At 40.7% G+C, this 14,426-nt stretch overlaps 1 protein-coding gene across 1 annotated transcript in view; it reads left to right on the plus strand.

The window, feature by feature from the left end:
• The first annotated feature begins 3,043 nt into the window (after positions 1-3,043).
• ppm1j (protein phosphatase, Mg2+/Mn2+ dependent, 1J) overlaps positions 3,044-14,426 on the plus strand; it is a 32,075-nt gene continuing 20,692 nt past the window's right edge. Inside the window, exons 1-2 of the mRNA XM_057846960.1 lie at positions 3,044-3,174; positions 6,714-7,009. Coding sequence (XP_057702943.1) covers positions 3,160-3,174; positions 6,714-7,009 — 311 coding nt within the window. The 5' untranslated portion in view covers positions 3,044-3,159. The remainder of the gene's footprint in view (positions 3,175-6,713; positions 7,010-14,426) is intronic.

Consider the following 14,426-nt stretch of genomic DNA (forward strand, 5'->3'; position numbering starts at 1 on the left):
AAACACTTATTTGCCCCACTGTATATGTGGAACATACCCAGTAAGTAAAAGCTCATGAAGACAAAGATATACGAAACTAAAAGCTTTCGAAAATGACACAAAACTGTATACTGCCCCAACTCAGTTGTCATACGGCGGGAGAGCTTGCCCTCACCGGTTGGCCAGCCTCCAACGGCGAGCAAGTTTCAGCGGACTACGACTCTTGTCATTCCCCTTCTGCAGCCTCAGCAAGCAGTCCCGCTGGACCCAGGCCAGTGTCGGGAGCGTCCAGCAGAAGTTCTTGCCGAGCCGAGCATGTTCACCCACAAAATGCAAGCCACCTTCTTATTAAAACGTGTGTCATGATCCCAGTATTTGTCACAATATGAAACACTTAGCTTACTCAGTTCCACTGCCTGCCCTTCTGTCGAAAGGTCTCTCGATTGTCGGACTTGTTTTGCCCATTCATCATAGTGAACGGGATCTTTGGAAACACAAAAAGGCTCACACCTTAAACAACAAAAGTCCAAAGCTCATCAGGCTGGCGTGACGCGAAAAATAGACAAATTAATACGCAAAATCAACTGAATCTGCAATCCTTCTACATACAACAGTACGGCTGTATACATAGTGAAGTTGTCTTCATGCAGCAACGCCACATCCACCTTCTTCCTCAGTTTGAGACTCTCAAAGGAAGACACTCCTTTTCATGGCGCGGAAATTAAAAAGTAACATAAATATATTGATCGCGTCTACACACAGCCAAGCGGTCTATTTCTATTACATTCAGAAGCATAAAATACTGCATGTAATATAAAATAAACACACTTTTTCGTGTCATATGCCCTTTAAATCCATGTATGTTGTCAGTGATGTTCGATTGGAATTAGTCGTATCGTCGTTTCACGTAACACATGGTAACATATCACAATGTAACTTATTGTATTGCATTATTGTTCTCAAATTCTCATAAGAATTGGAGCGTATTTTATTGTAGTGTAACATCATGTGTATTTTGCATTCATGTACTTTGGCTCAGATCCTAACCGAATATCCGGGTTTGTCAGTTTTTCATTGCAACCAAGCAACCAAAAAATGATATGATTACACTTTGATTATGAGTGTATTTCTATATATAAACTTCTCGTTTACAATTAGTTGTAATGTGACATTGATCAAAGAAGTCACAGCTGATTTTATCACAGATCTGCACAGAATATTTTACTTTTGATTCAACCTTTAAAGTGTCTATGCAGGTGGACGGGAGACATTGCCGCCGACAGACCGCATGATAAGGCCGCACTCTACTGGGTATAAATATACCGGTAGATTATTATTCAATACCATACTTTGAAGTATGGATTTGCTTTTGCAAACACCCTATGAGAAGGTAATCATCCTAAATGGAAACACACGGGGACAAATACACAAATCCTGTAAAAGTGAACACCAAAGAATGTCAGGCCATTAGCACTGCCCAGTTGATCTGTGATTCTCTCAGCTGATATACACGTACAAGGCCAGTCCGCTGTTCTAAATCTCCACACCTCAATAACTGCCTGTGAATAGGGAAGCTGCTCTTTTAATTCTATTTATGTCTGTCATTATATGACCGGCAAAGACATCATATTTCCCTCCTTCCTCTCTGTCACTCGCCCACAGAGCGAAGAGATGACCTCATTAATCTTTGGCGCATTGTGCCGACCCGCCTCGTCATCCGCCTGACACCCTAGTTTGTGACACGGGCGCCGCTCATTAAATCATGTGACAGGATGAGGTCGGCCTTGAGGTGAGGAGTCTCAAGCTGCGCGGGCGCAGATAGCAGAACCCGCCGGCGCTGGCTTTTCTGTTTTGAGAGCTCCAACGTTGGATGTGGCAGCCAAGGTGAGTCATGAGGTAGCTGCAGTCACTTTGGTGTCGGAATGGAAAAAAGACGTTTTGGTCAGACAACCCCTTTTATTTGAAAGTTCAGGGCTTTCTTAGTCACTTATAAATACTTTGTTGCCATCTTGCAGCATATTGGTGCAAAAATTTTTTTTATTAATGGTCCATGTGAGATGTGAGCATGCTCTATTTAAAGGGAATGAGAGAAGCCCCGTTGATTGGAAGCATAACCCTCGTTGCGTAACTGCTTTGTCGCCACGTTGTGGTATGTTGGTTCCAAGAAACTATATTAAAGTGAGCATTTCTGTCTCTAGGTGACGTGAGTGAGGTCACTTTTAAAAGGGAATGAGAGGAACCCAGTTAATTGGTGGAGTATTAACATGTTTAACTGTAAATGCTTTGTTGCAGTCTTGTGGCATTTTGGTGCAAAGAAAAGACATTAAAGTGATTATTTTTAAATGTCTCCATGTGAGATGTGAGTGTGCTGTATTCAAAAGGAACGAGAGGAGCCCAATTGATTGGCGACTAATGGTGTTTTTCTGTGTTCACACCCACAACAGACCAACAATGACTCTTAACATATTGGCTGATATTGACGGCAATATACACGGCTCTAAGACATTTGAGCAGTTGATGCCAGCAACAAGGGCAGGACTACCCAGCCCCCCCTCCACAACAAGAAAGAAATTCTTGGATGACTGAGTTTAATGAAGAATAAAAGTAGAAGAATAAATAAATTTCTAATCAGTGACAGTTTTCATTCATTTTTTTGTTGGACTACAATGTGTCTGAACATCGACTACGACTATTCCGCTTAAAGCAACAGCACGCCGCAGGGAACTGTTCAAACACTTTCCCTGAACCCCTGCTTGCCTTTCATTGTTGCCAAAGTGTGTCTGAAGACACGCGGGACGGCAGGCGGGCAACAGTGAGAGGGAAAATAGGAAGCATAATGGCCTCAGGAATGGAGCGAGCCATCAATAATGCAGAGGAAGCGGCGCTTAATGCCCCCCGTTAGTCCAACAGGTCGGCAGCCACCGGGACAGTTATTCTTCCTCCGCCGCAGACGCTCGGCTAGAGGCCGCTACATCAAGGCTTTATATCTTTTGCCGACCTCCGTCCCGCAAGAGTCGTTAATGGGTTTTCATCAAGGAGCGGCCATTTTGGCTGAGAGCTGTAATCAAAGGCAAGTTCAAACAAAGGCAGCCGTGTCGTTTCAGGTTGAGGTCAAGCCTGGAGACTGACAAAAGAAAAGCTCAAGAATATGACGCAGAAAACAAGTGGACGGGTGTTAAAATGGAAGGGATGGCAGTGAGTGATTGCGTTTCAGTACTATTGACGGCGATGGATGACAATCTCAACTATGTTGAAAATGGCAACTGTGACATTGACACAGAATATAATAAGCGTTTTCATTTACACTTTCAATATAAAGATAGCCTATCAGTAGTTTTATACAGTGTGGTTCACAGGCAACTTGAGAAACCGGTGGGCAATGCTGGCGCTCATATAAAATTTTAAATTAGACTAAAACTGAAACAATTACTCGAACAATTCGAATAACTCGATTTTAAAAATTGATCGAGGAATTTTCTCTGCCTCGAGGAATCGTTTAATTTTGCCAGCTCTAAGCATGACGTTTTGCCCAGACTACTTTTAATGGGGCACAACGCGCTGACATCACGTGGGTACTGGAAGAAGACAGAGCTGGCGGATATACAGTATTTGATTTCAACTATGCATGAATATAGCGGTGACGACAAAGAAGCCGACGAAAGTGATGAGAAAGGCACCAAGAAAAAGCAGGAAATGTCAAAAGTGTGGAAGTATTTTGAGCTGGAGACCAATGCGAACACTGTTTCATGTATTTACTGTAAGACAGTGCTTGCATAACGTTGTAGCTCCACCGAAGGCACCCCGTTTACTCCGAGAGCGGACGAGCGATACTCGGGACAAGGTAAAATTAAGTTAACGTAGTGCTAATAAATAAGATTAACGTTACTGTACCTTGCTAACATAACATTAACCGTGCAGAGGGCTAAGTTTTTATTAATTATGACTACTGTCGATGCGTGGCTAACGTGTCTTTCATACATACAGGCTTTATTTAATCTGTAAAAACACAGTGCTGTAGGGCGATGAAGGTGTTAAACAAAAACATACTAAAGCTAACTGTCAATTTTAGCTCAGTATTCATTGATGGAAATAAACACCAAGTAGCACTGGTGCCTAATGTGCTCCAATACAACAGGTACCATACATTTATTTGGAACACTGCAAACCCCCCAAATTTTTAGGTAAGAAATAAGGTTTTTTAAAATAAGATCTTAAGTTTTTGGTATGAAAGCAGTGAATTTGTTGGGGGGTTTTTTCTAGTCACATCTGAGATGCAATAGCGTATCGCACGAATGCTATTTTTAGACCACTATGCTGCGTGACATCACCATCGTAAACCGGAAGGGGGTCAACAAAGAAGCGCGCTCGCATACAACCCATGCAAATGCTGCTTGTTTTCTGCTGGTAATCTTTCGAAAAAGAACATGCCGAGTAAACACTGCCGCTATGGAACTTGTAGAAACGATTCTAGACATTACGACCGTCCACATATGAAGGATGTTTTCTTCATACGTTTCCCGAGGCCAAAAACTCAGAGGGAAAAATTTTGAAGAATGGATTAACTTATGCTGACTTCCAAAAGACCAGTTTAGCGCCAGCTAGGTGAAGCCATATACCTTCATATCCAGTAAACATTTTGCTAGGTGCCATGGTCCGACAGATGACAATCCTGATCCAATGCATGCCACGAAGAGGCAACCCATTTTGATATTTCACTTATTTTTTTAGCGTGGCATTTTGCCGTGCTGCTTCTGTCTGACAATGAATGACCTGAAAAAAAAAAAAAAATTTGTGGATCACAACAGTCATATAGGCCATTAAAAATATATATTACATATAAATGGATATTTAAATAATTTAGCCTTATTTGGCCTTGGTCTTTTTGTAGTAAGCCTGTTCATGCCTACAGGTAGGCTCTAGATTTAACAACGTTACCTTTTCTGTTGTAAAGAAACAACCTCAGTAAGGGGGAAGTGTAAGTAAATTAATAGAAATAAGATTTGTTATTAATGAAAACATTAAAAGTGTTCGTTGGCTGTCACCGAGTAGCATTTGTGATCGCCACACAAAAATAGCAATACAAATTACCCCCAAGAATGGTCATAGAGAGACGTAAGACAACCAGAGGATATAAAATATAAGAAAGACAGGGCATATGGTGGTAAAGGATAGCTTGTTGAAACAGGAGAATGTCATTGTCAGTGGTGTAAGGCAATGAACACAAGAAAAAAGGTATCGATTAAAAAGCTACCTCTTGATCAGGTCGGCACTTTTTCCCATTTTTTCATCCTTACCAGTGATTTTGGCACCGGCGACATCATTTTCGGACAGAATTGGTAAGTTTAGCTCAGTAAACATCTCGTTCGTAAACCATTTACGTGCATCTAGCGTGAGGGACAAACACGAGTTTAACCGTGCGGTACGCTATTGTTGGCTGTTGTCTAAAATAGGAGTATCTTGTTTTCTCATGTATAATTGCTATTTACCTAAAAAAGACAAAAAAAAACCCTTGTCTTTAAAAAAAAGTTTTATCCGATTAATCGATGGAATTTTTAGTACAATACTCGATTTCTAAAACATTCAATAGCTGCAGCCCTAAATTAAACTCAATGCAATACACTTTCTTTTCATGTCCATTCTTGTAAGAATTATAGTTCAGAAATAAATTACAAGTACTTAAGAATTGAGAGTTAATTTTCAATCAACCTGCATGACTGGTCGGCAGAACAACCTCCGCAGCCCCGATTCGACTCTTTCAGGGTAGTTTTAGCCTACAACCCACCAGTTTGACATCTGTCTTTGCTGGTAAAGGGAAAATAAGAGTTGGATGAGGGGTAAACCATCTTTCGCTTTAGCGCCCTGATTGCTTAGATGGAAAAGGTAAAACAATGGGTGCATGAGGGAAAAAATACAATTCAAGTATACAATATAATTTGTAAGTAACAGTATACTGCTACGCCAATGCAACACATGCTACAAATTCTACTTTGTAGTTCTAGGCCACCATCTAGTGGGCACCTTATGAAAGCGCAAGTTTATTCTTGTGTTAAAAAATTTCACAATATTATGACGATTTTTTTTATTGTCTTGTGACTGCTGACACATTGCTTCAAAATAACTACACTCTTACTTTCACAGCATGATCAATGTTGCGTAATTTAGCAGCCATAGATGATAACAGTCGTCCAATCCATTTTAATAGGAAAGGCTGGATGGGAATGCCCATGTTTGATATGCAATGACGGCGATAGACGTCTAATATTTTTGGACTGGGACAGGTTGCCAGCCATCATTCACTTTCAGCCTTTCCCAGTTCAAAAGAATTGGACGTCTATGGCCGTCAATGGCAACAAATGGTAAAAGCAGCAATGACTGGAGCAAAATTTTAGTAGTAAACATACAAAAATAACAATATTCTGTATACAATTTGACATTAGTTTCTTTTTGTTTTTATTCCTTCATAGTGTCAGCCTTGTGCAAGCTGCTGCAGGATTATCGTCAGCAAGTGCATTTTTATTGGCTTCGAATGAGACAAACACCGCCTGGTCGTCACATGGGTGCTCCGACTCTCGGAGGAAGCCACAAAAAAAAAAAAAAAAAAAAAAAAGCGCAAGATCGCTTCCTGAAATGCTCCTCGTCACCGATCGCGTCTTCCGTTGGCCACTTCTGCGTCAATGTTTTGAAATATCTGTCTTTGTCAATTTTATTTTACATTTTTAATTGTTTTTGCGCAGCGCGAGTCGATGCCGACGATGATCAGCAAAGTGAAAAGCGCCATGTCCTCGCTGGTGGGAGGGATGATGCCCCACGGCCACCATCACCACCACCACCATCCCAATCATCACGGCGGAGGCGGCGGCGGCTCGCAGCCGGGAGGAGCCGACGGCCTGCCGCCGCGCTTCCCCTACGGCCGCCCGGACTTCCTGGAGCTCACCCCGGAGCTTCTGCAGTACTCCACCGAGCACGCCTCGCGGCCGGTGCTCACGCTCAAACGGGGAAGCAGACTCCCCTGGCACACTGGATATGCCGAGTGAGTGTCGTTCATTTGTGGGTTCTTGATGTCATATTCGGGCTGGCGCTTTTTAATCACACGTATGCGTGCTTATTGCTTAACGAAGGGGTTGCGTGCGTTAGAGCGGTGTCGCATAAATGGCAGGCGCTGCTGTCTTCAGTTCTGCTGCAGGGGCTCTACTCTCTGTGTAGGGTATAAATCTACAGTTGCGTTGTTTCTATCCGTCAAATTCTACTAGGCAGGTTGTTGTGTATGTTTCATCCTTTGGTTCCTTTAGCTATGCCCTTTAGTTGTGATGATATGTAGTTCTACTATCAGGTTATGCTGTGTAGTTTCCACCTTAAAGACATGGTTTTCATCCCAGGTTCTGTTGTGAAGGCCTGTTCAATACAATACTTTACAGTTGATGAGTAGTGTTGTGGTAAAAACCGAATCCGAGCCCTTGCCAAAGATTTGCTAAAGGCCAAAACTCAACAAGAGCAAGGCCAAGACAATCCGGGAAGAGACCAAGACCTTACATATCAATTGTAAAAACAAAACAAAACAAACAAAAAATCTGTATCATTTTTTAAATGGTTAAGTTTCAAGTCATTTAACTCCTTCAATGTCGCTGACACACTGCAGACACTGTAATTCCAGACAGTTGGGGGTAGCTCATTACTATTAACCCTTTCAGGTACAGTGGTCTAGCCTGGCTCTGCCAGACTATTCTCCCTGTATTTTTCAAACACTGATAGTATAGTCTGGAAACCATCCCATTAACGGCCTTTTCGAGCAGGTACAAAATCAATCGACAAATCAGATTCGTTTATTTGCGTGACGTGTTCTTCACGAGCAACGTCACTCTTGCGCGTCGAAAGTCGTCTCTTCAGCAGCGCAGATGGTGAACGGCAGAGCCGAGAATATGTTCCAATCCACGGTAAAATCAGTTTTAAATGACCAAAAACACATCGACACGAGTCATTGACAACAGTCTGTCTCGCGCTAGCCATGTCGAATAAACTCCGCTCTCTTCGTATGTTTACTTCCGCGCGCAAGTCCATCGTCCTGCGGTCGCCATTTTACTAACGTCACGTCTGCCCGTCGCTGATTGGTCCACTCCGCTGTCTGTTTGCTGTGGCTTGCTCCGCCCTGGAAATTGTTTCCGTGGGAATGGTGGCCAGACTCAATAGCTGGAACTGCGTTGAGTCTGGTGTACCAGGCTAACAGTGGTCACTATAGTGGCCAGCTATTCAAAAGTTGACACTTATGACCTTTTAAAACATTAGACGGCAAATGACTTTTTAGTGAAAAAAATATTAATGTAGTTTAAAAAATATTAGTATATATTATTTATAATATTAGCAATTATTTTTAATGTTTTAAAACTATTCATGATTATTGTTTTTGTTATATTTATTGGTACATTTGTGGATGAATAAAATGTTAATAAAAACTAAATTTAAATGAATAAAAACAAATTTATCATTTCATAATAACAATCTAAAGATTTTTTCCATCGTACAGTATTTAACTAAATGCCTGCCATTCATGGCGATAGACAAATTCAAAGTCAAATTCATTTAAACCGGGAAGACTGGCTGTGAATTCTCATATTTCACTGCCATTGACGGCAGGAGATGTCCAATCCATTTCGACTCGTGGGCCTTCCCAGTCAGAACGGATTGAACTTGTAGTGCTGTTAATGGCAGCTAATGAAATAAAGGGGTGAGTAAATGTTTGTACCACTAACACAGAAATTGAATGTATTTTAGGGATGCCCCTGATGCGATCACGAGCCGATCACACCATCTTTCAGAGAATCGGAATCAGTTGAAAAGGATCGAGTTTTTAATTAAAAAAAAAACATATATTAGGGCTGCAGCTATCGAATATTTTAGTAATCGAGTAATCGACTGAAAATTCTATCGATTAATCGAGTAATCGGATAAAACAAATATATTTTTAGGTGAAGAGCAATTATAAATATACATGAGAAAACAAGACATTTTATCATTTTCAGTCAATCAATGTCTTTATTTTTGATGTATATTGTTAAAAACAGCCAACAATTGTATCTCAGATGTAACTAGAATTTTAAAAAATGACTAATTCACTGCTTTCACTCAAAAAACCTTTAATCTTATTTTTTAAAAGTATATATATATTATATAATATATATATATAAACACACCTAAAAATGCCTTTACGCTTGATAACACACATCACTTAAAAGTTAGGATTTTTTCCCACGTTTTTCAATTAAATATCTATTTGTGTCAAGTCATTTTTAAGTTCTAGTTAAGTTTTAAGTTAGTCTAAACTGTAAGTCCTGATAGGATTTTGAGTTTTTGCACTGTTCAAAATAAATGTATGATACAGGCTGTATTGGAGCACATTAGGGACTAGTGCTACTTGGTGTTTTATCCAGCAATGACTACTGAGCTAAAATTGATAGTTAGCATTATTGAGTTTTTATTTGACACCCTCATCACTCCACAACGCTATGTTGTGTAAAGCCTGTATGAAAGACACGTTAGCCACGCATCGAAAGCGGTCTTAATTAATTGAAACCTAGCCCTCCGCAATGCTAACGTAAGGTGAGCTAGTAGTGACAGTAACGTTAATCTTATATATTAGCGCTTAACGCTCTTTATTAGCGCTTAGCGCTCTACTGCTTTAAGATGGCGGCTGTTTGCTAACGCTGCCCAGACGCGGCCTAGTCTTTCACTGTGCATCTAGTTCAACATACATGTGATCTCTATGAGACGCACCAGATGCTATCTGTTACCAATGTAGCATTGTGCGGGCTAGTATTTAGCAACGTCGGCGTCGTTTGTGGCGGCTGTCGGCTGCGGTAAGTTTTTTTTTCCCCCCCCCCTTCTTCCTCTCCGCACGTGACAGCGCGTTGTCCCGCATTAAAAGTAGTCCTAGCAAAACGTGATGCTTAGAGCTGTCAAAATAAACGATTACTCGAGGTGAATAAAATTACTCGGATCAGTTTTTAAACTCGAGTTACTCGAGTTGCTCGAGTATTCGTTTCAGCTCTAATATATATACACACATACAGTGCCTTGCAAAAGTATTCGGCCCCCTTGAACCTTGCAACCTTTCGCCACATTTCAGGCTTCAAACATAAAGATATAAAATTTTAATTTTTTGTCAAGAATCAACAACAAGTTGGACACAATCGTGACGTGGAACAAAATTTATTGGATAATTTAAACTTTTTTAACAAATAAAAAACTGAAAAGTGTGGCGTGCAATATTATTCGGCCCCCTTGCGTTAATACTTTGTAGCGCCACCTTTTGCTCCAATTACAGCTGCAAGTCGCTTGGGGTATGTTTCTATCAGTTTTGCACATTGAGAGACTGACATTCTTGCCCATTCTTCCTTGCAAAACAGCTCGAGCTCAGTGAGGTTGGATGGAGAGTGTTTGCGAACAGCAGTCTTCAGCTCTTTCCACAGATTCTCGATTGGATTCAGGTCTGGACTTTGACTTTATTTTTGAACCATTCCGTTGTAGATTTGGCTTTATGTTTTGGATCATTGTCCTGTTGGAAGATAAATCTCCGTCCCAGTCTCAGGTCTTGTGCAGATACCAACAGGTTTTCTTCCAGAATGTTCCTGTATTTGGCTGCATCCATCTTCCCGTCAATTTTAACCATCTTCCCTGTCCCTGCTGAAGAAAAGCAGACCCAAACCATGATGCTGCCACCACCACATTTGACAGTGGGGATGGTGTGGTGGTGATGAGCTGTGTTGCTTTTACGCCAAACATATCGTTTTGCATTGTGGCCAGAAAGTTCAATTTTGGTTTCATCTGACCAGAGCACCTTCTTCCACATGTTTGGTGTGTCTCCCAGGTGGCTTGTGGCAAACTTTAAACGAGACTTTTTATGGATATCTTTGAGAAATGGCTTTCTTCTTGCCACTCTTCCATAAAGGCCAGATTTGTGCAGTGTATGACTGATTGTTATCCTATGGACAGACTCTCCCACCTCAGCTGTAGATCTCTGCAGTTCATCCAGAGTGATCATGGGCCTCTTGGCTGCATCTCTGATCAGTTTTCTCCTCGTTTGAGAAGAAAGTTTGGAAGGACGGCCGGGTCGTGGTAGATTTGCATGGGTCTGATGCTCCTTCCATTTCAATATGATGGCTTGCACAGTGCTCCTTGAGATGTTTAAAGCTTGGGAAATCTTTTCGTATCCAAATCCGGCTTTAAACTTCTCCACAACAGTATCTCGGACCTGCCTGGTGTGTTCCTTGGTTTTCATAATGCTCTCTGCACTTTAAACAGAACCCTGAGACTATCACAGAGCAGGTGCATTTATACGGAGACTTGATTACACACAGGTGGATTCTATTTATCATCATCGGTCATTTAGGACAACATTGGATCATTCAGAGATCCTCACTGAACTTCTGGAGTGAGCTTGCTGCACTGAAAGTAAAGGGGCCGAATAATATTGCACGCCCCACTTTTCAGTTTTTTATTTGTTAAAAAAGTTTAAATTATCCAATAAATGTTGTTCCACTTCACGATTGTGTCCCACTTGTTGTTGATTCTTGACAAAAAAATTAAATGTCATATCTTTATGTTTGAAGCCTGAAATGTGGCGAAAGGTTGCAAGATTCAAGGGGGCCGAATACTTTTGCAAGGCACTGTATATATTTATATACATTGCTGGCCAAAAGTATTGGTACCCCTGCAATTCTGTCAGCTAATGCTCAAATTCTCCCAGAAAATGATTGCAATAATAAATGCTTTGGTAGTAATATCTTCATTATTTTGTTTGCAGTGAAAAAAACCACAAAGGGAATGGGGAAAAAAATTAAATCATTATCATTTTACACAAAACTCAAAAATAGGCTGACAAAAGTATTAGCACCCTTTGAAAAATCATGAATCATGTGATGCTTCTCTAATTTGTGTAATTAACAGCACCCGTTACTTACCTGTGGCACATAACAGGTGGTGGCAATAATTAAATCACACTTGCAGCCAGTTAAAATGGATTAAAGTTGACTCAACCTCTGTCCTGTGTCCTTGTGTGTACCACATTGAGCATGGAGAAAAGACAGAAGACCAAAGAACTGTCTGAGGACTTGAGAAGCAAAATTGTTAGGAAACATGGACAATATGAAGGCTAAAAGTCCATCTCCAAAGAACTGAATATTCCTGTGTCTACAGTGTGCAGTGTCATCAATGAGTGTAAAGCCATGGCACTGTGGCTAACCTTCTTAGATGTGGACAGAAAGGAAAAATTGACAAGAAATTTCAACGAAAGCTCGAGCGGGTGGTGGATAAAGAACTTCGACTAACATCCAAACAAGTTCAGGCTGTCCCGTAGTCCGAGGGTACAACAGTGTCAACCTGTACTATCCGTCGGAGGAAGACCCCAGTTCTGGCCCAGACACATACGAAAATCCAGGTTGAAGTTTGCCAAAACTTACCTGGGAAAACCAAAAACGTTTTGAAAGAATGTTCTCTGGTCAGATGAGACAAAAATAGAGCTTTTTGGGAAAAGGCATCAACATAGGGTTTAGAGGGAAAAAAACGAGGCTTTCACAAGCAAGAACACGGTCCCCACAGTCAAACATGGCGGAGGTTCCCTGATGTTTTGGGGTTGCTTTGCTACCTCTGGCACTGGACTGCTTGACTGTGTGCATAGCATTATGGAGTCTGAAAACTACCAACAAATTTTACAGCATAATGTAGGGCCCAGTGTGAGAAAGCTGGGTCTCCCTCAGAGGTCATGCGTCTTCCAGCAGGACAGTGACCCAAAACACACTTCAAATGCACTAGAAAATGGTTTGATAGAAAGCACTGGAGACTTCTAAAGTGGCCAGCAATGAGTCCAGACCTGAATCCCATAGAACACTTGTGGAGAGTGGCAGTTTGGAGAAGGCACCCTTCAAATCTCAGAGACCTGGAGCAGTTGGCCAAAGAAGAATGGTCTAAAATTCCAGCAGAGCATTGTAAGAAACTCATTGATGGTTACCAGAAGTGGTTGTTTACGGTTATTTTGTCTCAAGGTTGTGCTACCAAGTATTAGGATGAGGGTGCCAATACTTTTGTCTGGCCCGTTTTGGGAGTTTTGTGTAAAATGATACTGATTTAATTTTTTTTTAACTCTCTTTTGTGTTTTTTTCATTCCCAGCAAAATAAATGAAGATATTACTACCAAAGCATTTGTAATTGCAATCAATTTCTGGGAGATATTGAGCATTAGCTGACAGAATTGCAGGGGTGCCAATACTTTTAGCCAGCAGTGTATATATATTTTAAGGGCTAAAAAAATAACAAAATAATCCAGAAATACAATGTCTTTGCCAAAAGAAACAACAATATATACGTTTTATCCTCTCCAACACTCCTGGAAAATGCGGAAGCAGAAGTACTGTAAGGTGTAAACCGTACAGTACTGTGGCATGTTTGGAACTTTTGTTGAACAAAAAAAAAAAAAAAAAAAAAAAACTTTTTTCCCCAGTATGGGATACGGATGTGCTATCAGCAGATTCTCAAAATGAGGTGACTCGGATCGAATCGGTGCAAAAATATGCCATCAGGACAACACTAATTTATATGCATTTGTAATTTGACCGTTTTTAAATCTTCACAAGTGCCACTACTGCATATCTTCCATCCTCAGCATCTGCTGAGCTCTAATCATTTTGTTTAATTTTCATTTTAAATTGTAACAGCATGTGTTTGCCACACCTGCACTCCACTTACAGTAATCCAGTCTTCAGTTTAGTCCAGAATGTGCTGTTGAAAACATTCCCTGCTGTGCAATAACATTTACAAGCATTCCATCCCTCTGTGTACCTTTTTTTTTTTTTTTAAACTGGTCATTCACTCCTAGTTAAAAGGGATCGTATATGTACCTCCGTCAATGGTAGAGAATGGGTTAATTACCGAGATGGTTCAGCTGCTCCTCGTGTTTCCGTAGCGAGTTTTGGCATCGAGCTGATTTAATCGATGTTAACTGATTCACCGACACTGTCGACATCAATACACTCATGTGAGTGCACTTAGATTAAGATGCTTTTGTGGTCATAAATGAGAGGCAGTTTTACAGTTTTTCTTTTTGGCATTATGCATGCGCATAAGACTAAAAAATATAGACTAAAGTCTACCTTTCTTTTAATCATTTTTAATTAATTTAGATGTAATTATTACAGGTACCAAAACTAATTACACCCCAGGCAAAAAGTGTGACCATGTTCCCTTGCATAGTAGATCTCAACATGCTCAAAATCTCAGCAGTTTTGTTCGGCACGTATATCCTGGGATATGTTCATGTTTTGAACTCACCTTTTGTATACGACATTTTTTTCATTAGAATGGCTTTGAATAGGGGTGCACGATATCCATTTTTTGAAACCGATATCGATAACTTCCTGCTCCTCAGGGCCGATACCGATATGATGACCGATAATTTTTCAGTG

This window comes from Corythoichthys intestinalis, chromosome 9 (assembly GCF_030265065.1).
Source record: "Corythoichthys intestinalis isolate RoL2023-P3 chromosome 9, ASM3026506v1, whole genome shotgun sequence".
In the NCBI taxonomy this organism is placed as follows: Eukaryota; Metazoa; Chordata; class Actinopteri; order Syngnathiformes; family Syngnathidae; genus Corythoichthys; species Corythoichthys intestinalis.